This window comes from Callithrix jacchus, chromosome 8 (assembly GCF_049354715.1).
Source record: "Callithrix jacchus isolate 240 chromosome 8, calJac240_pri, whole genome shotgun sequence".
NCBI lineage: Eukaryota > Metazoa > Chordata > Mammalia > Primates > Cebidae > Callithrix > Callithrix jacchus.
Genome location: NC_133509.1, coordinates 4504918 through 4525583, shown reverse-complemented (window position 1 = coordinate 4525583; position 20666 = coordinate 4504918). Strand labels below are relative to the sequence as shown.

Here is a 20666-nt window from a genome sequence, read left to right as displayed (position 1 = left end):
AGCCCTGAACCCAAGGGTCTGAGTCTCCATGACAGCAGAACACGTAGAGCCTTGGGCATCTTAAGGGAAGCCTGTGCCTTAGAGGACTCACTGCTGTGCCCACCCTCATACATTTGCTGCAGTCTCTTTCCCCAAACTTCAGCTTTCCTCACCAGCTCTTGACTGAGCATCCCTGCCTGGGCACTCTTTGGGCACTTCAGACTCAGCCAGGCCAAACAAAATGCATTTTCTTTCCTCTCATCCCCTTCTTCGTCCTCTCTTCCTGCATTTCCTGTTGTGGTTCATGACACCATCATTCATCTCTACGCTCAAGCTAGACAGCTCAAAGCTTATGCCCTCTCTTGCTTCTGTACTGGGTCACCATCTACTGAGGACTCAACTTCAGAATTATCTTCTTCCTCTGCCCAGTGGCCTAGTCTAGGTCCTTAGCCTGTTTCTCCCTTCAAATCATAGGGTTGCAATAGACTCTTAACTGTTTCATATTTTATTTTATGTTTTTGTAGAATTAAGGCATGCTCATTGGATGCAGGCAGTGTGCGCAATGCTGAAAATATTATTTAGAAAAAAAATACTTAGGGTATGTCTTACCAATTTTATAGATATTAGTTCCATAGATATTTGTTTGCAGGGTCTGTAATTGAGATCATGTTACATGGTTGGTTAAAATCCCTCTTCACTCATCATTATCATTTTCTCAGACCACCAGAGATGCTTCAAAACATACTTGGAAAAAGTGGCATAATTTATTTCCTTGTTCCACGATTGTTGAAAATTTGTGTCGTTTCAAGGTTTTCTTCGCCCTGTGACAAGCAATTCTCTGGCAATAACCTTTAGGTATTAGTATCTGTCTGCATCCGTTCGTATCTTCTTAGTACGGTTTCCTAAACGTAGAACCGCTTCCTCGGGTATGATCCTGTTAGTGTCTCCTTATAGACACGTACATTTTCAAGTTGATCTTCGGCATTTTTTTAAGCTAATGTATATTGAATGCTCTCTCTGTGCCAGGTGATTTTCCAGCAGTCTTATTTGTATGGACTCGTTTAAACCTGGCAGCTCTATGATAAGCTGTGAGGAAAGGATAAGCTGTAGGTAGGAGTGAAGACATTGGCTCCACGTCGGATGAGCTAGAAGCAGCACGTTCTCCAAGCATGTCTTCTGAAATCGGAATTTCTCATGTCTTTAGAAGAGGTAAGGTCACACCAGTGACAAGAATCTGGGGCCGATACTATGGTTTCAGGAGGGGGAATATGAAATTGAGGTAAGTGGTCAAATCCATTGAGGGATTCAGCCCCTGTATCCAGGAGAAGGGCTTGATGGACTAGGGAGGCTTGGTGGTGTTGTCCTCTACACGACAGTAAGCTACTAGAGGAGCCACACAATCCTTAAAATTAGTCAGAAGGAGAAGCAGGCTCCAGCCATTGCATTTCTAATGTTATTCCCTGCAGCAAGTGATTTTTCTACTTAGAGTCAACTCCTAGGTTTGAGGGTTCCTGATAATTCATACAAGAAGAAATTCTTTCATTTTCTTTTGGGTAAGGACATCAGCAGATGCGTGACTGCAGGCAACCGAGGTGGGTCACTTTCCATGGGAGTGAACCAGGTCTTCTACCACAAGGACACCTGGTTGGAGTCACGGTTTGCCTCCTGTGCATGATGCCTGGGCTAGAGGCTGTTGCTCAGCTCAGCATTTCTTGAGTCCTTTCCATGTACTTGGCTGGTGCTGGGCACACAAGTGCATAGGAAAGAAGCCTCAGGTATTGCTATGTCCCAACATGCTCACGTTTTGTACAACACGCATTATTTGATTTGCTAACGTGTGTGTGTGGACTTTTGCTTTGTAAACATCCACTGCTGAAAATATCCCCAGACCTGGCAGGGGTCCTCTGGAAGACCAACATTTCATAATTGCCTCGAAAGTCTTCCAGGCCATGTCCTCTGCTCAGGGTGGAACAGTCCTATGTGATCAATGCAGCCACAGCTCTGTCCCTGGCTGCCGTGGTCAGGCCAATGATTTGTAGCTGGGCAATGTTGACTTCAGAATTTCTTCCACTGTGGAAGGATGGAAACATTTGCGTGGGAATTTAGTCGCAGCTGGACCTTAGGAATTCAGCTCCTAGCTGTTGCTGAGCTTTGTTTGGAGATAAGCAGATTCTGCCCAAGGCCAGGGTGAGGAACGTTTCTCCCACTCCCACGGTCTTGAATTTTGCCCTGACCTGGATACCCCACCCTCCAGTTTATTATTTTCTTGAAAATATTGGCTGAGCATGGTGGCTCACATCTGTAATCCTAGCACTTCGGGAGGCCGAGGTGGGTGGATCACCTGAGGTCAGGAGTTCGAGACCAGCCTGGCCAACATGGTAAAACCCCATCATAAAAAAAAAAAAAAAAATTTCAGAAATTTCTCAATAGTTACTAATGTTTGTATTTTCCTTCACCTCCGGTGACGCCCTAGCATCACTTCACTATAAAGTTGAACCTCAATTACCCAAGGTATAAATCATCCCTAAGGAGTGAACGAGGTGCTTTGTAAAGCCGTGGTAGTTTTTCAGGTCATTAAGATACTGTTTTGAACCCAGAAGAAATTCCTAAAGTTGTCTTGAGTGGATTTCTTTTACAGCTTTAGGTTCTGAAGCTGCCGAAGTTAATTTATTACCTTTTGGGGGCTGCCACCGCCCCATCATCTTTTGTGTTGTGTTTCACTTGTTCTCTGCTGTTGTAGTTTCTCTTTACCATTTTGTTACCAAACAAGACAATGAGATGAGGGATGGGAGCAAAGCTATCTCTGATCGCGTTTTCGTGTCTCATTTATTCCGTTTTTTTTTTAAGTCCATTTTTGCACCAGACTACTGTAGCCTGAGGCCACAATTTCTTCCTTCGCGGATGACAGGGAGTAAAGTAACTAGAGTCTTTTTTCTTGCCAAAAAGTGTTTTCTTCTAGACTTTTCTCTCTTTTTTTTCTTGTTTGTAGAAAGTGATTTATTTAAGGAGAGAGAGAAATAGGAGAAGAAGAGAGAAAGAAACAGCTAACTCTCACACTGAGTGAGAGAATCCAGAAAGATGGAATCCAGGGAGGGAAAGCAGCTTCCACACTGAGTGGAAGGGAAAAGAGAGAGATGGAGTTTAGGAGGGGAAGACAGGCTTCCAGCAGAGAGTGCGGAAGGGAACTCCAGAGGGGAAATCCAGGAGCGAGGAAGACGGCTTCCATGAAGGGAGCGTTCGTGGAAGGGGCCCAAACACGGGGTCCTGACTCTTCTCCTAAATCGTACTCCACTTCACTTCTGGCTAGAATCAGAATGATTTTTTTTTCTTTTAAGAAATCTGCTTGTGAAAGAGTATGCCGTTCAGAAAAGCTTTCCATCTGGGCTGGAATCCTGTCTGGGGCAAGTGGGGATTACTTGCCTAAAGCTGTTCCAAGGTCACGGCACATTCCACCCTGGGGTGAGCAAACTGAACAGAGATCCTTAAAAGAAGATACGCAAATGGCACATAAGTACAAGAACAGCTGGTTAACATCATTAGTTATGGGAGAAAAAAATGCCAATTTAAAATACAAAGGAATATCACTTCTTTCCCTCTAGAATGGCTAGAATTAAAGAGTGATAAAACCCAGTAGATCTCCTCATAGATTGCTGGTGAGAACAAAAAATACTTACTTTGGAAAACAGATTGACAAGTTCTTTAGAGGTGAATGTACACTTACTATAGGACCCAGTAAACTCCAAGCCTAAGTGTTTACTCAAGAGAAATGGAAACGTATGTCCACATAAAGATTAAAAGTTCATGGCAGCTTTATTCATAACAACCCCAAACCTGAAACGACCCAACTATCTATCAACTGGTAAATGGATAAACAAATTGTGGTATATCCATTCAGTGGAATACTACTCAGCAGGAAAAAGGAACAAATTACTGATACATGCAAGAACATGGATACATCTAAAACGCATAGTGCTAAGTGAAGGAAGCTAGATTTAAAAGGTTATCAATTATATGATTTCATGTATAGGACATTCTGGAAAAGCAAGACTGTCATGATCTAGAGAAGATCAGGGATTTCCTGGACCCAGGGAATGGGGTGGGGAATAACTAGGAAAGGGCAAAAGGGAATCTTTTAGAGAAATGGAAGTATCCTACATCTTGATGGTGATCTTGTTTATACAGGTGCATATTTTAAATTATTGTTGGAATAATGCACTACAGTCAAGTAATAATGTGGCTTCTCCACATTGTCCTGGATTCAGGACAAGTGGCATAGGCTGGACAGCAGGACTTCTGGGGTAGTTACTTGTACAAGTCATGGCTGGGGCTGGCTGCTCCTGGTTTGCAGGCCTGAGAGGACAAGCTGTTTCTGAATTCTCTGGAGGTTGGGGTCAGTTGGCAGAGCTAGCTCCACAGCTGACTTTGAACCAAAACAGCAGGTCAGGGAGTGAGCCAGTCCTTGTGGAGCAGGGTCTCAGGGAGACTTGGCATGTCCAGAAGGCCTTCCCCGATTCCTTCATGCCAGGGACGGCCAAGGGTTTCCTGGGGACTACCCTGTGGAGACCAAGGTGTCCAGTGAGAGGGTTAGAAACACAGGAGGTCTGGAGGCCAGGCAGCATCCTAGCACCCAGCTTGCATTTCAAACAACCTGTACTTATTGAGGGATAATTCATTTCCTTCTCTTATCAAAGAAGGATATAGATAACACCACTGATCTCCACTTCCAGTTCTCTGGAAGAGGATTCCATAGGGAAACAAACAAAGTCAACATTCCATCGTCTTGTGCGATATCATCTTTTGTAATTTGTTGGAAAATAGCTGGGTGATGCCCTTCTCCCACTCCAACCATTGCTCCCCAAGGTCAGAAACCTCTTACTGGTAGTGATGATCTAGTCTGCCTTCCTTGTCACAGAGGAAGAAACTGGGACCCAGAAAGGCCAGCTGACGTGCCCTAGACATGCATCCAGGTAGCAGCCGAAGCAGAAACACTGGGCTGTCCTGACACTCAAGCCAGCATCTTTCGACTATGCTGGAAGACAGAAGTTCCCACTCTCTTCCCTGCCATGCTCTGGGACTCTTTCTACATCTGGTAAAGCTCAGAGGGCTTACATTCCATGCCTCATAAAGGCCGATGCCTCCAGTGAGGCCCCTGGTTGGCTCAAGAGGAAATGGGTCTGGAATCACAGAAGAGCTGTTGACTGGGGTGTCCTATTGTCTGTGGGAAATACCCCCAAACAATTGGGGGTGCCCAGGGTAATATAAGCAAAGAGTTCCATGATCCTCACCTTTTAAACATCTGGCCGAATCGCTGTCTGTTGGTCTCCCTTTCCTCCCAGAGATGACGCTAAGAGAATCCTTACTCAGCTAAGGGGGCTGTGATGCTGGCATCTGACCACAGTTAGGCTGGGGGAGGCTCCCCAGGAGCGGGGCCATCACAGGCCCCTCAACTGCTCTCACCGTGGGAAGTCTTGGCTTACAGTCAAGTTGCCAAGTGCTGTTTCCATTGGCAAATTAATCTCATTGCATTCTTGTTCCAAAACTTCATTTGATGTGTCATGACTATCTAGTTCCTGGCCTTGAGCTTCATTCGACCTTATCCTTCATTCCTGTATCAGACATCACTACATAATTGCCGAGTGAAGCTTACAAGGAATAGAAGCAGGGGTGGGGGCAGAGGACCTTCGACATCACAGTCAGGGAATCTCGGAACATGCTAGTCCTAGCTTAGCCCAGAGCCACCCACCTCATGAAGTTACTGCTAGCAACAGAGATCACGGGTGCCCAGGCAGGTGGGGACAGGCACTGCGTTAGCGCTGGCAGTGCTGGCGCCTGTAAATGGAAAATGAGGGCCACTCCCCCCTCCAGGTCGGCTGCTGGAAGATGAATGGGGTGCCTTATACTTAGATGAGCAAAGAAGATTGCCGCTTCCTTTCTAGTCTGGACCCATGGATTGAAGAGACTCGAGATGGGCTCACGTCCTGAGTGTGGCTTGTTGCTGAAGAGCAGGACGTAGTGCTGTGTAGTGGTTAGGGGCCTGGGCTCGAGCAGGGGATGGCCGTGCATGCCTGTGGTCCCAGCTACTCAGGAGGTTGAGGTGGGAGGATCACCTGAGCCTGGGAGGTCGAGGATGCAGTGAGCAGTGATTGTGCCACTGCACGGCAGCTGGGGTGACAGAGCCAGACCCTGTCTCAATAAATAAATAAACAAATAAGAAGGTCTTGAGCTCTGGCGTCAGATTTTCTGGCTTAAATCTCAGCTCTGCTAATTATTAGCTGTGTGACCTTGGGCTAGTTACTTAACCTCTCTGTATCTCAACTATCAAATAAGACTAACAGAGCTACCTACCATATAATTATTATGAGTGACAGCTATGCCCCCGAGATGTGTTTTTAGGTCAGAGTTAATCAGGCAAACAGAGAAGTGAGAGTGAGAGCAGGGGTGACCTGGGAATGCCTGCCTGTTCTGCAGGGTTGTTCATCTCCCTGGAGCCGGAATCTGGGCGAAGATAAACACTTGCAGCATGAGGACGGCATTAAGCATTAATGTGGCCGAACAGCCCAAGGTTATTCTTTTTTTTATGATGGAGTTTTGCTCTTGTCACCCAGACTGGAATGCATGGCACGGTCACGACTCACTGCAACCTCTGCCTCCTGAGTTCAAGTCATTCTCCTGCCTCAGGCTCCTGAGTGGCTGGGACTACAGGCAGTAAACCGTGGGTGGCGAGTGTGGGCTAAAGCACGTGGGATGTGCTCTTTGGGGCAGAGGTGTGGGGGCTGCCTAATGAGGAAAGGGCCTGATCTAGACCCTGAACCTCCCTACGGCTTCCCCTTGTGGGGTCCTGGGGCTGAGAGGGCTGGCTCTTGGGTATGCTTTTAGAGACGGAAGGCCCACCATGATCCCATTCATCCTTTTATTCATTCATCCACCCAACATGTATTAAGCACCTATTATGTGGCAGGGACTGTGCCTAACACTGTGATATGTAACAGTGAATAAGACAGAACATGCTTTCAAAAAGCTCATGGTCCTATGGTAGAGGCAGGTAGAGACAACTGTCACACAGTTTGGAGAGTGCTGTGTTGGCGGAGGAATAGGAGAGCAGCTCCCCAGCCATAAGGCGGCCGGCCGGTGTAAACGCAGCCAGACGAACTCCATGGGTGGGTGGTGCCCCCAGCTACCCAGGTAATCTTGGGAATTTTAATCAAAGGCGCGTCCCTTTGGGAGGGAAGGACTATGACATGTCGGGGGAAGATCAGCTTATGTATGGTCATCTCTAGACTCACAGAGGTTGAGGTCATGGCTGCAGCATGCACCCCGGACCCTTCAGCTTTCCTGAGACCCTCAGTGTTTCTCATCTTGCCTGAGACTTGCCTGACTCTGGGATCGGCAGCTGTTCCTATCCATGCATGTTAATTTCCTCAGGAAGAAATAAGGAGGGGTTCAGTGACTGCCAAGGGCCACATTAGCTAAAAAAACCAAACCAGGACCAGAATTCAATTTCTGCATTCAAGTTCTGAGACTATGACCCATTTCTGGGCATGTGCACTATTCCCCTAAGATATGCCTTTGGACTCGTACCCTCCCTTCACCACCCGTATCTGGAGGCCCAGATGACTGCTGCCTGCCCACTTCAGACGTCAGGCAGGTATGCCAGCAGTTTCTAGGTTGCCATGGGGAGCAACGGCAGAGGCAGGGTAGTGGGGTGGGAGGGCACTGGCTTTGGAGCTGGTTGGCTGTGTGTTTGATTGTTTAACACTTAGTAGCTGTGTGACCTTGGGAAGCTTCCTTACCCGGTAGGGACTTCAACTTCCTTCTCCTACATTGGAAATAGGAAGAGTGTCTTGTGGGGGTGGTAGTGAGGACGGATGAAACTTGGTGAAATGTCTAGTCCAGGGCTTGGCATTCAATGCACTGTTTCCCTTTCCTTTCAAAACTTGCCTAAGGGGCTGGGCGTGGTGGCTCACGCCTGTAATCCCAGCACTTTGGGAGGCTGAGGCGGGTGGATCACGAGGTCAAGGGATCGAGACCATCCTGGTCAACATGGTGAAACCCCGTCTCTACTAAAAATACTAAAAATTAGCTGGGCACGGTGGCGCGTACCTGTAATTCCAGCTACTCGGGAGGATGAGGCAGGAGAATTGCCTGAACCCAGGAGGCGGAGGTTGCGGTGAGCCAAGATCGCGCCATTGCACTCCAGCCTGGGTAACAAGAGCGAAACTCCGTCTCAAAAAGAAAAACAAAAACAAAAACAAAATTTGCCTAAGATCTCTCCCTTCTCATGTCTCAGCCTAACATGGCTCCTTGCAGATATTTGTTGGGACTTATCCACCAAGGTCTTCGGTGCCTCTCTGTGAATTCTGTGCACCTGCTTTAGGTAGCACGTGGCCTTAGCTGTGTGGCTTGGTGCTGTGCCTTTGTGCCAGGAAAAGGAGGCCCCTCTCTGGAGTGAGGATTTCAGCCTCCCACCTTCCATTTGGCCAGGTTGTTCTTGGCAGGAGAAATCGGCTGGCCTTAGTCGGTAGCTCTGGAACCTACTTAGCTGAGTCCCCGCCTTTACCAGCTGTGGGGTGCTCCAGCTGTGGGGTGCTCCAGCTGTGGGGTGCTCTGTCTGAATTCGGCAGCTCAAGGAGCCAAATCAGGCTGCAGGTTAACACTCTCTGCTAATGAGGAAATCAAGATCTGACTGCAAAACCCACCGGCGAGAGTTCTGCCCTCACTCCGCCGCTAAGGAAATGCTCATCCTCACAGCCTTCCTGAGGTATGACCCAACCTTGCGAGCAGTGCCTCTCGTGTATTCACGGGTGGGAGAGGCAGACTCCTGGGTGCCATTCCCAGAGCAGCTGATTCATTAGGTCTGGGAGGGTTGGGAACTTGCATCATCCCAAGGTGGCAGATCATTCTGAGAAGTTGCCCTGTGGTAACGAATGTGAGTTTTGGAACCAGGCTGGGATTCAAAGCTTGGCTCTGCCGCTAATGAGCCACAATTCTGGGCAAGTTTACAGATGGTTTCCTCATGGGGTTGTAAGTAACTGAGATAAAGGTGTGAAGTACCTCCCACAATGCCTGGTGTATAGCAGGTTCTCAAGGAATAAAGGTGGCCATGGAGACACCGGTGGTAGTCGAGGTGGGGATTGATGTTGTTATGATGACACCTTCCTCCTTGAAGGGTTCTTCTGCACCTGATCAGTAACAGATCATGAGGAGACAGAGTATCAGACAGGATAACTCTATGTGGAGGTTATCTGCGATCACCTTCATTTAAACAGATTAGATGGACCAGAAGGTCAGTGCTGAGAATCTTCAGGGCAAATTCCAAGCCTCTAGGAAGGCAAAGCTCTCTTATTTGGCCTTTCCCCAAAACACCGGCCTCCAAGAAGTACATGGGAGTGGGCTACTGGGATTCTCCCAGAAGGCCTTGCACCCCTGCCTCTGCCTCGTTCGGGGAGTGGGCTGTGCTTGTCTCTTTTGCTGGTTGGATGCCTAAAGGCACATGTTGGCCTCCTTGTAGGAGAGAAGAGAATAAAACATGACAGCGAGCAAGGACAGAGTGCCAGTGACAGAGCTCAGCTTGCCAGTGAGTGGCCAGGGGAGCTCTCAACTAAAAAGGACTATGGGGGAAGATTTGTCCTGTTTGATACTAAAACACATCATAAAGATTCAATAACTCAAGCTGTGTATACGGGAGCATGGGTGACAGACCAAAGAAGCAAAATAGAAATCCAGAACAGCCAAATGCATAGATTTGCATGGAGTGTTTGATAGAAGTGACTTCTCAAAGTGGCCAGGTTGTTCTGGGCAGTGGAAATCGAATCCCTCAAAGTGCTGGGGTAAGGACGGACTTTAAAAAACAGTACTGGGAGATCTGGAAAGGATAAAAAGATATGAGACCTGTCATCACAAGTCAGGGAAACTCCAACTGGATCCAATTTTTAAGTGAAATAGTAGGAATCCTAAAATGACTAGAAGGAAGTATGGGCTCATTCATTCATAACCTTTGAATAAGAATCTCCCTCTGCGATTCAAAATTCAGAAGCTGTTAAGGTGTTAAATTACACTACACGAAAGCAAACACAAAACTACCGTATGACCAACCAAACGAAAAAGCACCGTAAGAAGAGGCAAAAAATGAACAGTAAGGGGAGAAAAAGTAATGGCTACCTGCAACGCAAAGGACTAATCTCCCTGATATCTACAGAATGCCTGGAAATCAAGGAGAGCAAGACCAGCAACCCGCAGAAAAACGGGGCAGCCAAGGACATGGGAACCGTTCACAGAAAAAGGAATACGAATGGCCCTTTAACACATGAAAAGATCCTCAGCCTCACTTCGAAGATAAAAAATACAAGTTAAAGCTATACTGAGACACAAGTCACACTCAGCAGATTGGTAAGCACTAAAAAATGTGACCGCAGAGCTTGATGGAGACGCTGAAATGCTGCAACTCCGACGGAGAGGGATTTGGCAACAGCCATGAAGGTTACAAACGCATTTTCTGTTTACTCAGCATTTCCTGCATGGGAATCTGCGCTACGGCTATGTCTGCACACATATGAAATTAAGTTAATGCAAGGTCATTCATGGCAGGGTTGCCTGTACTTGTAAAATACTGGAAACATCCCAAGTATCCATCTAGAGTCTAGGTGACTGAACTGGGACATATGCGTCAATGAAATGCTTTGCAGCTTGACTACAGAAACGCTGTACCGATTTGAAAATATGTCTAGAATGTGCTGCTGAGTGGCCAAAGTAAGGTGCCGAATGGTATCTAGAGTGCGATACCTTTTGTGCAAGGGTGCGGGGAGCAGAGGTAAATAACTCCATATTGGCTTTCAGCTGCATAAGGAAATGTTGGAAAGATACAGGTAAGATGAAGAGAAGTGGTCACCGATGGTGGGAGAGCAGGATACGGACATCACGGGGCGGGGATAGGACTTTGCAAATCTCCTATTTTATAGCCTTTTAATTTATGAGGCATGTATTTACTCCCTTAAAAAAATTTCTTTCCTTGACGGGGCACGATGGCTCGTGCCTCTGATCCCAGCACTTTGGGAGGAGGTCAGGGTGGGCAGATCATGAGGTCAAGATATCGAGACCAGTCTGGCCAACATGGTGAAACCTTGTCTCTACTAAAAATGCAAAAAAAAAAAAAAAAAAAAATTAGCTGGGCATGGGGGCACACACCTGTAGCCCCAGCTGCTCAGGAGGCTGAGGCAGAAGAATTGCTTGAACCTGGGAGGCAGAGGTTTCAATAAGCCAAGATCGCGCCCCCGTACTCTAGGCTGGCAACAGAGTGAGACTCTGTCTAAAAAAAAAAAAACTATTATTTTTTATTTCTTTATAGTTTTAGAGACAAGGTCTGGGTTCTGTTGCCTGGGCTGGAGTGCAGTGATCCATAGTTCACTGTAGCCTTGAACTCCTGGGCTCAAGCAACCCTCCCTCCTCAGCGTCCCAAATAGCTGGGATCACAGGCACATGAAACCAGCACCCCCCCCCCCGCTAGCTAACTTTTAATTTTAATTTTTTTTCCATATAGATAGGGCCTCATTGTGTTGTGGTCTCAAACTCCTGGCCTCAAGTGATCCTCCTGCCTCAGCCTCCCAAAGTGTTGGGATTATAGGCGTGAGCCTCTGTGCCCGGCCTAAAAAATAATGTTAAATTAAAAAAGGTCCCAGCTTGTTTCCTTCTTCTACTTTCCATGGTATCCATTAGTGGATGCTGTCGACCTACCGCTGCAGCCCCTTCATGCCCCGGAGAACCATGGGAGTAGCTCTCTTGCTGTCTGACTGTGGGGTCAAAGGGTCTGCTCACCTTGCTTGTCTGCCTCACTAGATCTGACCTTCATGCCTTTATCCACCTGGGCCTAGTGGCCCTTGATTTCAGCTATTTAATAGGTCAGGGATCGGTTTCCTTCTGAGAGTACAGGTGACCTGAGAGAGAAGAGGTGGGCCCCACAGAGAACTCCCCACCTAGGCCACCTCCTCTCTGGCAGAACTGAACTCAGCAGATGGCAAAGTGCTTGGAGCCACCGGGAGCCAAGGTGCAGAGAATTCTGTGGAAGGAAGCTGGCTTGGAGCTTGGAAGCCGGGCAGCGAGGGCTGCTGGAACACAGAGGTACCCGCTCATTTGGCAGGGGTGCCAGTGAGAGAGGAAGCGGGGCTCCTCTGGAAGCTGTGTCAGACATCCCCCTCCTGCCCCAGGGCTTCTCAGATGCCCTGGAGAGACCGATGCCTCCCCAGCAGCCAGTCCATCTGGGCTGGTGCTCAGGCAGCTCTGGGAGCGAGGATATTTTAGATGTGTCAAAAGTGACGAATGTTGGAAAGTGCCATGGGCATCTCTGGGAGCTCGCAGTTCATGCTGGCAGCTAAGATGTGCCAAGCTTTTTGGAAGAAACGGATTCTGGAGGAAATTGGGAAGTCTGCTGTCCCAGATGTGGGTGGCAATGGGATGGGCTCTGCCAGAGGACAGAGCCCCAATGGCAATAAAGACGGGGCTGGGCTGTAGCAACGCCCGAGGTCTTGGCAGAAGGGAGTGGCATTCTGACAGGCCAGCAGGGGCAGGAAGGAGCAGGAGCGTGTAGATTTAGAAGCAGGCAGGGGCCTGAGGTTGGAGTCAGCAGAACTTCCAGCGGGCAGCAGCGGGGGCTGTGGAGCTCCGGCCTGTTCAGTTCCACTAGCCAGGATGGAACAGGGGCAGCAGCCAGAGCCAGCCTGAGGCTGGAGGTGAGCCCGGGGCCTTCGCCCACAGTGAGGCTGGAACAAGGCTCCGGTGTGTCTGGATGTGAAAACACCGCAGGGAATGTGTTACTAGAATTCAGCGTCTACCCCGAATATAATGCATCCTAAGCGGAGGGCGCCTTGGCGTTCTGTTTGCATCATGGCCCTGGTTAGCGTGTAGTGTCATTGGTTCTCTGCCTCTGCAGGGAGATGGTTCATCCCAAGCTGGGGTTGGAGGAAGCTGAGGCAGTGGCCGGGATAGGGAGTGTAGGGTCAGGCTTAGGTGAGTCACAGGGAAGGAAGGGAGTCAAAGACAAGGGATCCTAAATATGGACCAGTGGGGTTGTGGGGTGGTGGGGGCACAGGACCCAGCTGGGCAGCCCAGCCTGTCTTCTGCTGCATGATGAATGGGGCTGGGGTATCAGGGATGGATGGAGAAGCTAGCCCCAACTCCACTTGCCCCAGGTGCTTTCTGATGATGACACAAACTCTCTTCTAATTACTGTTCTTCACCACCTCCTGCCTCCCTGCAAACTCCCACAACCAGGAAGGAAAGAAAAAGAGCGAGAGAGATGACAGAGAGAGCTCCTAGACGTCTTTGTCCTCCTCCCCGTCATGATTATGATCATCGTCATCCAGGCCCCGAGTTCTTATATAACCTGCTAAGTTGCTGAGGACTGAACTTGTCTTTCCACCTCCCGCCTCCAGCCAGCTTCTGCTGACTTCCTCATCCCGCTCACACATCCCTCTCTTCCAGGCACCGGCTCACCCCCGCTGAGTTATCTTCCACTCCCCCTTCCTCTTCTTCCCTCCTACTGTCAGCAACTCTCTGCAGCATGAACGCCCGCAACTGCTCCCCGGTAGGCTCCCTCCGCTTCCAGTCCCCGCTGTTCACACGCTCTCCGTCCTGCGACACGTGGCTCCAGCCATGGCTGCTCGAGGGTCCCGGGTGCCTCTGTGCCTTTGCTCCTGCAATTCTCTGTGCTTGGAGCCTGTCTTCTCTTCCTACGCCTTAGATCCCAACCTTGGAGGAACAGAACGTGTGGACGGTTCTCCTGACAGCTGGTCAGGGGAGGGGCCCTTCTCTGTGCCCCCAGTCCCCTGTGCAGAGCTTGAGGGTGGGGCTGTTTGTTGAGTTGCCCATTTCATGACTGGGCTCTAAGCTGTTCATATCTTATGCATCCGTGTGGTCCCAGCACAAAGGTGGGTTATCTGCTGAAGTGATTTAACAGGGTAATTCATTGTTCTGCCCTTTCCAGGGAAAGATTTGCTACAGCGAGGCACTACCAGGAGGAAGGGGAGAACAGAGGAGGGGCCTGCCCTCTTCACTTCTAACACCCACAGTCCCCTTCAGACGGTCAGGAGCCTCGGGCCACGAACACAGCAACCCTGGCCTCTGTCTGCCCTCTAGGATGAGCTGCAGAAAGGCACCGACAGACAGCGAGTGAGTTCTGGGTGGTCTTTGGAATCATGACGGTGGGCCTTGCTCCGCCCTCGTGGTAAAGCCCTCTAGAGCCCAAACCAGCGTCCTTCTCCCTCTTCCCTTCGTCTTCTCGGATTCCTCATTTATTTTGAGCCTTGTAACTCAGTCTTTAAAAGCTCCCTTTGTGAAGGCCTTTCTGATCTCCAAGTGTTTCTCGTGATATTCATAGGAGTTATGGGGAGAAAGGAATTTTGTGGCCAAATAAATTTGGGAAATGTTGTATTAAGCAACATGAATCAGGCTTCCTGCTGGCCAGAGAGAAGAAGCTACTGTGCGTTTAGTCTCTGGTAGGGGCAGATGATAGACAGAGGCTCTCAAACTCAATTCCTTTGAGGCAAGGTGCCCCTACCCTCTGTATTCCCCTTTTTGGCCAAGCATCTCTGGGACTGATAGTCCATAGGGCACCGTTGGGGAAATTCTGTCCGGGCAGCTTTTCAAGGCCTTGTACGCTGTCAGCTGCACCTGCACTCTCCTCTGTGCGCTGGGGTTTCGAAGGCTAGTCCTCGCTGCTCTAATGGAGGGCAGAGGCCGGCGCACTTGACGAGCAGAAAATGAGTTTCTAAATAGGTACATCTGACGGTTTAGACATCGTGCTCTAGGACCCCAAGTCCCAGGATCTTGTGGAGCGACTTTGGGGGCTGCTGTGGGAGATGGGAGAGGACACAGAGGATGAAAGGGTGGGTTCCTGACTGCCCACCTCGTTTCAACCCAAACAAAATTGCTTTTAGGTTTTAACATTTTCTGTTAGAGATTCTGTTTGTAGGAAGGTTTCCATGACTGACATGCATTCAAAAACCACAGATCTAGACCAATCACTTCATTTAACACATTAAAAAAAAAACAAAACAGCCTAGAACCTGCGGTGCCAAAAAGCTAAAACACATGTCAATCAATCACATAACTAGATACTGGCTCTAGAGTCCAGGTGTCTGGACACGCCGTCTAATGCCCTTTCCACACGCTCGCCCACTTGTTTACTTCCTTTCAACTCAGCCAGTTTCAAAAGAGAAGAATAAAAGATAGCAGGGAGCAAATAGCAGTGAAGGTATCAGGATAGATCCACTGAGGAATCGTGTGGGGAAGGGAAAGAGAAATCCCATCTGCCCCCATCTGATCTGTTTCACTGCAGTTCTTATGCTCCACCTTCAAATGTAAAGAAACGGATGCTAAGAGCCAGGGCTGCTGATGCCGAGAATAACTGTGGAGGAGACGCAGTACAGCACCCCGGTCTCCAGCGATGAACTGTGTAATCCACACCATGCTATTCTGTAGATATGCAGTCTATTGATGAAGAGCTCTGCAAACAGGGGCAGCTCCGAAGCAATCCTCCGGAGAGAACCTGGAAGGAACTGGAGAAGACAGAGAAAGATGGCAGGTGTGCCTGTCTTCGTGGTTGGGTGGGAGGACTTACATATGCACTCTGTGTTCAATGCATGGGAGGTGAGGCGGGGCGGGGGGAGGGCAGCAGAGAAATTCAGAGTAGCTCTCTTCATCCTTTGCTTTGCCTGGCTGGCTGGAAGTGCAGTTCTTTTAATTATAATGATGCAAATCCTTATTATTCCCTTCCTGCATGTCCTGTGTAGTGTATTAACCTCTCACCAAATGCTCCAAGGTAACCAGAACCATCCTCAGGGCTGAAACTTAAACCCAGACAATTGTTGTCTCCAGAGTCAACATTTTTTCTTTCTTTCTTTCTTTTCTTTTTTAGGTGATGAATCCTAAGTGCATAGCTCTGTGAGTATCGTGAGTGTCCAGTGTAGCCAGCACCAAGATAAAGGCAGAGAACATTTCTGTTTCTGAGACCTGTCTGCAGGCAACACCACCGCAAGAGGTAACTGTTCTGACCTCCATCACTGAGATCAGTTTTGCCTGCTCTTGACCTTCGAGTCAGTAGATTCATACAGCAGGTGCTCTTCTGGGCCTGGCCCTTCTCACCCAGCACTAGGGGAGATTCATCCGGATTGTATGTGCAGAGCCTGCATCTGAACTCCTCTGCCATTCTGCCTCTCATCACGTTAACGATTCTATGTTGCCCTCCAGAAATGTTTCCTTGGAACGTGGCTTGGGTTTTGCAGAGTTGACTGGGCCTGAAGGAGTGGACTGGGACCACAGAAGCTTAAGTTAGGAGGGTGGCCCGGAAGAGAGCTTTTCAGAGAATTCTCCGGGGCTGTTCTGTCTCTCACAGCCAAGTTCCAAGGTCCCAGACTCACTGCCATCAGCACGCGTTGCTCTTTTGATTTCGTTTCTCCTTTTGCAGAACAAACTTAATCACTGCTGCTGTCTCAAACTCGTGGACAGCGTTCTCAGGCATCATTTCGGGCAGGGGTTTTCACCCGAGGGGTGAGTTTGCTCTGCTGTTAATCCCCGACCTCGGGACATTTGGCATTTGGCATCATGGCAATACCTGGAGATATTTTTGGTTGTCAAAACAGGGGGCAAGGAGCGTGCTACTGGCATCTAGTAGGCAGAGGCCAGAGATCCTGCTAAACACTCTTCAGTGCACAGGACAGGTTCTCACAGCTGAGAATTACCCAGCACAAAATGTCAAGTGTGCCGCCATCAAGAAACCTTGGTCTTGGGTCAACACAGGAAGTTGGTGGCTGTTCTCTTTTCTGATACAGTAAGAGAGGAGGCAGAGCAGAATGAAACGAGCTCTTGACCAGGAGTCAGAGGATCTGGGTTCAGGGCCCCACTTTGCACGAACTTTGTCTGACCTTGTTAAGACGATTTATCCTCCACAAGGCTGATTTCCTCATCTGTCACTTGGGAGCTGGGACACCTGCCTTTCTTACTTATAGGCTTGTTGTCAGAATCACAAGTGAGAATGTTAGTGGAATCTCTGTGAAATGATTACATGTTATTATTCTATTTGTGACAACGAACCAAACTTATATGGGTGTTTCTGTGTCTGACGTCAATGGAGGAATAGTTTTGGCAGGGTTTCTGTTTCCCCGTGTTCAGTTTCCAGGGTCATAGCCTCCTTCTCACATTTGTGTGGGAAAGGAGCTCACATGCAAAGGGTGTTTCCTGGAACTGTGGGCAGGGCTTCAAACATCCCTGCAATTCTCTAAGCCCGCCACTCTCCACACTGAAACTTCTAGAAATTCTTTTTTAAATTCTTCTGAGATCTCCGATGGGGTTTGCTCCAGAAAAGCAAGGCATTTCAGCGCTGAAGCTCGGATTTTATTTTGTCACTCACATAAGAGGCTTAGCGCCGTTACCCCTCCTGGGTGAAGATATGCAGCAACGTCAGTCTGATGGAATACTGTTGAGCTGGATGTGCTGTGTTACACAGTGGAAAGGGGGCAGGACTCTGTGAGAGGCAAGAGCCCTGGTGCTGTGCAAACTGGCACCGCAGTACCATTAGGCATTTGTTTAAACCTTGGAAAATTTGCCTTGTGAATACACGGGAGAGTGAGCTGGGCAGCAAACGGCTCTACCCCAACACGGTTGTGGAAGGGAGAGTCAGGAAGGAATAGTGTGGGACACGGATATCTTGTCATTATATTGTAACCATTAACAACATAAACCGGCTGGGCGCGGTGGCTCACGCCTGTAATCCCAGCACTTTGGGAGGCTGAGGCGGGTGGATCACGAGGTCAAGAGATCGAGACCATCCTGGTCAACAAGGTGAAACCCCGTCTCTACTAAAAATACAAAAAATTAGCTGGGCATGGTGGCGCGTGCCTGTCATCCCAGCTACTCGGGAGGCTGAGGCAGGAGAATTGCCTGAACCCAGGAGGCGGAGGTTGCGGTGAGCTGAGATCGCGCCATTGCACTCCAGCCTGGGTAACAAGAGCGAAACTCCATCTCAAAAAAATCAAAAAACAAAAAACAAAACAACATAAACAGTGTTGTTTGGAATCAAGGGGCAAATTTGCGCTACACTAAAGGCTGTTCTGGTCCCATCTAAGAAAGTTGTTTTTTGGGTTTTTTTTTGAGACGGAGTCTCCCTGTGTTAACTAGGCTGGCGGGCAGTGGCGCAATGTCAGCTCACTGCGACCTCCGCCTCCTAGGTGCAAACGATTCTGCTGCCTCAGCCTCTGGAGTAGCTGGGATTATAGGCACATGCCACCATGCCCAGCTCATTTTTTGTATTTTTAGTAGAAATGGGTTTTCACTGTGTTAGCCAGGATGGTCTCGATCTCCTGACCTCATGATCTGCCCACCTTGGCATCCCAAAGTGCTGGGATTACGGGCATGAGCCACTGTGCCCAGCTCCTTCTAACAAAGTTTTAAAGCAAGCTTCAAAAAGGTCAAACTGTTTCCAAGTAATTTATTTCTTTTCTTTTCTTTTCTTTTTTGAGATGGAGTTTCGCTCTTGTTACCGAGGCTGGAGTGCAGTGGCGCGATCTCAGCTCACCGCAACCTCCGCCTCCTGGGTTCAGGCAATTCTCCTGCCTCAGCCTCCCGAGTAGCTGGGATTACAGGCACGCACCACCATGCCCAGCTAATTTTTTGTATTTTTAGTAGAGACGGGGTTTCACCATATTGACCAGGATTTAACTGCACCCCAGGACAAAGCTGAAGAACGTTTAAAATAATGCAGGAATATCCAGCACCAATTAGGTAAAATTCACAATGTCTGGTATCTAGTCAAAAATTACCGGGCATGCAGAGAAGCAGGAAAATACAACACATAATGAAGAGAAAAATCAATCAATCAAAACCAACCTAGAATTGTTACAGATGGCAAAATTAGTCAACAAGAACATCAAAACATTTCTTCTATTTCATTTGTTCAGGATGGTAGAAGAGCATGGAAGCATGCTGAGAAGAAACATGGAAGGCATAGAAGTCTACACTGAACTTCTAGAGATTGAAAAAACAATGTCTGAGACTTGAAATCCATTGGATGGGATGAATAACAGATTACACATTGCAGAAGAAAAGATTAGTGGACTCGAAGGCCCAGCCGCAGAAACCATTCATATGAAACACAGAGGAAAAAGACGGAAAATAGGTGAACAGAACATCAGGGAGCTGTCGGGCAATTTTAAGAGGCCTCATATGCATGTCATTGAAGATTCCAAAGGAGACAAGAAAGAGGCCAGAAAATATGCCTAAGGAAATAATGCTGGAATACGGTCTAAATCTGATGAAAACACTCATGTGTAGATCCGAGATGATCAATGATCTTGAAGCACAAACAACCTGAGGGAAACAAGGTCCAGAATAATCAAATTGCCGAAAACCAGTGATAAAAAGAAACTCTTTAGAAAAGCCAGAGTAAAAGGCCCTACTGCACACACAGCAACAAAGATAAGAATTCAACAGACATGGGCCGGGTGCAGTGGCTGAAGCCTGTAATCCCAGCACTTTGGGAGGCCGAGGCGGGTGGATCACAAGGTCAAGAGATTGAGACCATCCTGGTCAACATGGTGAAACCCCGTCTCTACTAAAAATACAAAAAATTAGCTGGGCATGGTGGTGCGTGCCTGTAATCCCAGCTACTCAGGAGGCTGAGGCAGAAGAACTGCCTGAACCCAGGAGGTGGAGGTTGCGGTGAGCCGAGATTGCGCCATTGCACTCCAGCCTGGGTAACAAGAGCAAAACTCCGTCTCAGAAAAAAAAAAAAAAAAAAAAATTCAACAGACCTCTCCCCAGAAAGAAGGTCTACTGGAAGACAGTGGGGCAGCACCTTTAAGGTTCAAGCAGAGATGCTCAGCAAATCCCATTGCCTTGGGCTCCTTGTATGTTGGTGGATGTTGGAACAAAAATCTCATCCTCAAAGCGTAGCCAGGTGTCAGCAAGAAGCACGGAGCACTGATATGTAGTGGTCCGACGATGATTACAGCCTCGTGTTTGGACTTATGAGAGAATAGACAGGAAGCGAGATGAAGTAATGGAAAATTTCACAGTGATACCAAGAAGAGATCCGAGTTCTGGAACACACCGAATACGTACTTTCCCTTAAAAGTGTCTTCCTGTACTATCGGTCCCCAGCTCGACGAATGACATCCCCAAGCCGTGAACCTTAGGCACCCGTGACCCCTGCATTTCTCCTGCCCCGTTGCCAGCCAGCTCGCTGATTTTTCTCGAAAATGTCTCCATTTACTTTCTTCCTCTAGATCTGAGTCAGACCCTCAAAACCTCTCACAAACTCCCTGTTTGACCCTGGGAAAGTTATATTACTCCTCTGGGTCTGAGTTTGCCCCTTTATAGAATAGGGATTGGCTGACGGTCTCCAAAGCCCCTTTTTGTTTTTTAAAGTCTGGGTTTCAGAGATATTTTGTGATATGCATGTAAAGACCTATTTTGTATCACACTAATGAAGCTTGATTCTGATGGGGTTATATCCAGAGAGGAGGAGGTTATAAGTTATAAATGTGCCCTGCGCATAGGAGCTGCTCTATGGTATTTGCTGAGTAAAGAAATGAGAGTTTAGGGCCGGGCGCGGTGGCTCAAGCCTGTAATCCCAGCACTTTGGGAGGCCGAGGCGGGTGGATCACGAGATCGAGACCATCCTGGTCAACATGGTGAAACCTTGT

The 20666-nt window shown here is 48.4% G+C and overlaps 2 protein-coding genes across 2 annotated transcripts in view; one reads left to right on the top strand and one right to left on the bottom strand.

Moving 5' to 3' along the window:
- Positions 1-20666, bottom strand: part of LIPC (lipase C, hepatic type) — a 171906-nt gene that overhangs the window by 39158 nt on the left and 112082 nt on the right. The window lies entirely within an intron of this gene.
- Positions 13500-20543, top strand: LOC103795502 (uncharacterized). Its single transcript, XM_078333251.1, has 5 exons — positions 13500-13552; positions 13952-14136; positions 15305-15550; positions 15884-16006; positions 18921-20543. The coding sequence occupies exons 1-3, from the start codon at positions 13529-13531 to the stop codon at positions 15414-15416; spliced, it is 321 nt and encodes a 106-aa protein (XP_078189377.1). The 5' UTR covers positions 13500-13528; the 3' UTR covers positions 15417-15550; positions 15884-16006; positions 18921-20543.

Bases quoted from the DNA above. Each gene is read 5' to 3' on its own strand.
- LOC103795502 (XM_078333251.1), top strand. From the start codon at position 13,529: ATGAACGCCCGCAACTGCTCCCCG. The intron at 13,553-13,951 runs GTAGGCTCCCTC...TGCCCTTTCCAG, and splicing joins ACGCCCGCAACTGCTCCCCG to GGAAAGATTTGCTACAGCGA. The intron at 14,137-15,304 runs GTGAGTTCTGGG...GTTTCACTGCAG, and splicing joins AAGGCACCGACAGACAGCGA to TTCTTATGCTCCACCTTCAA.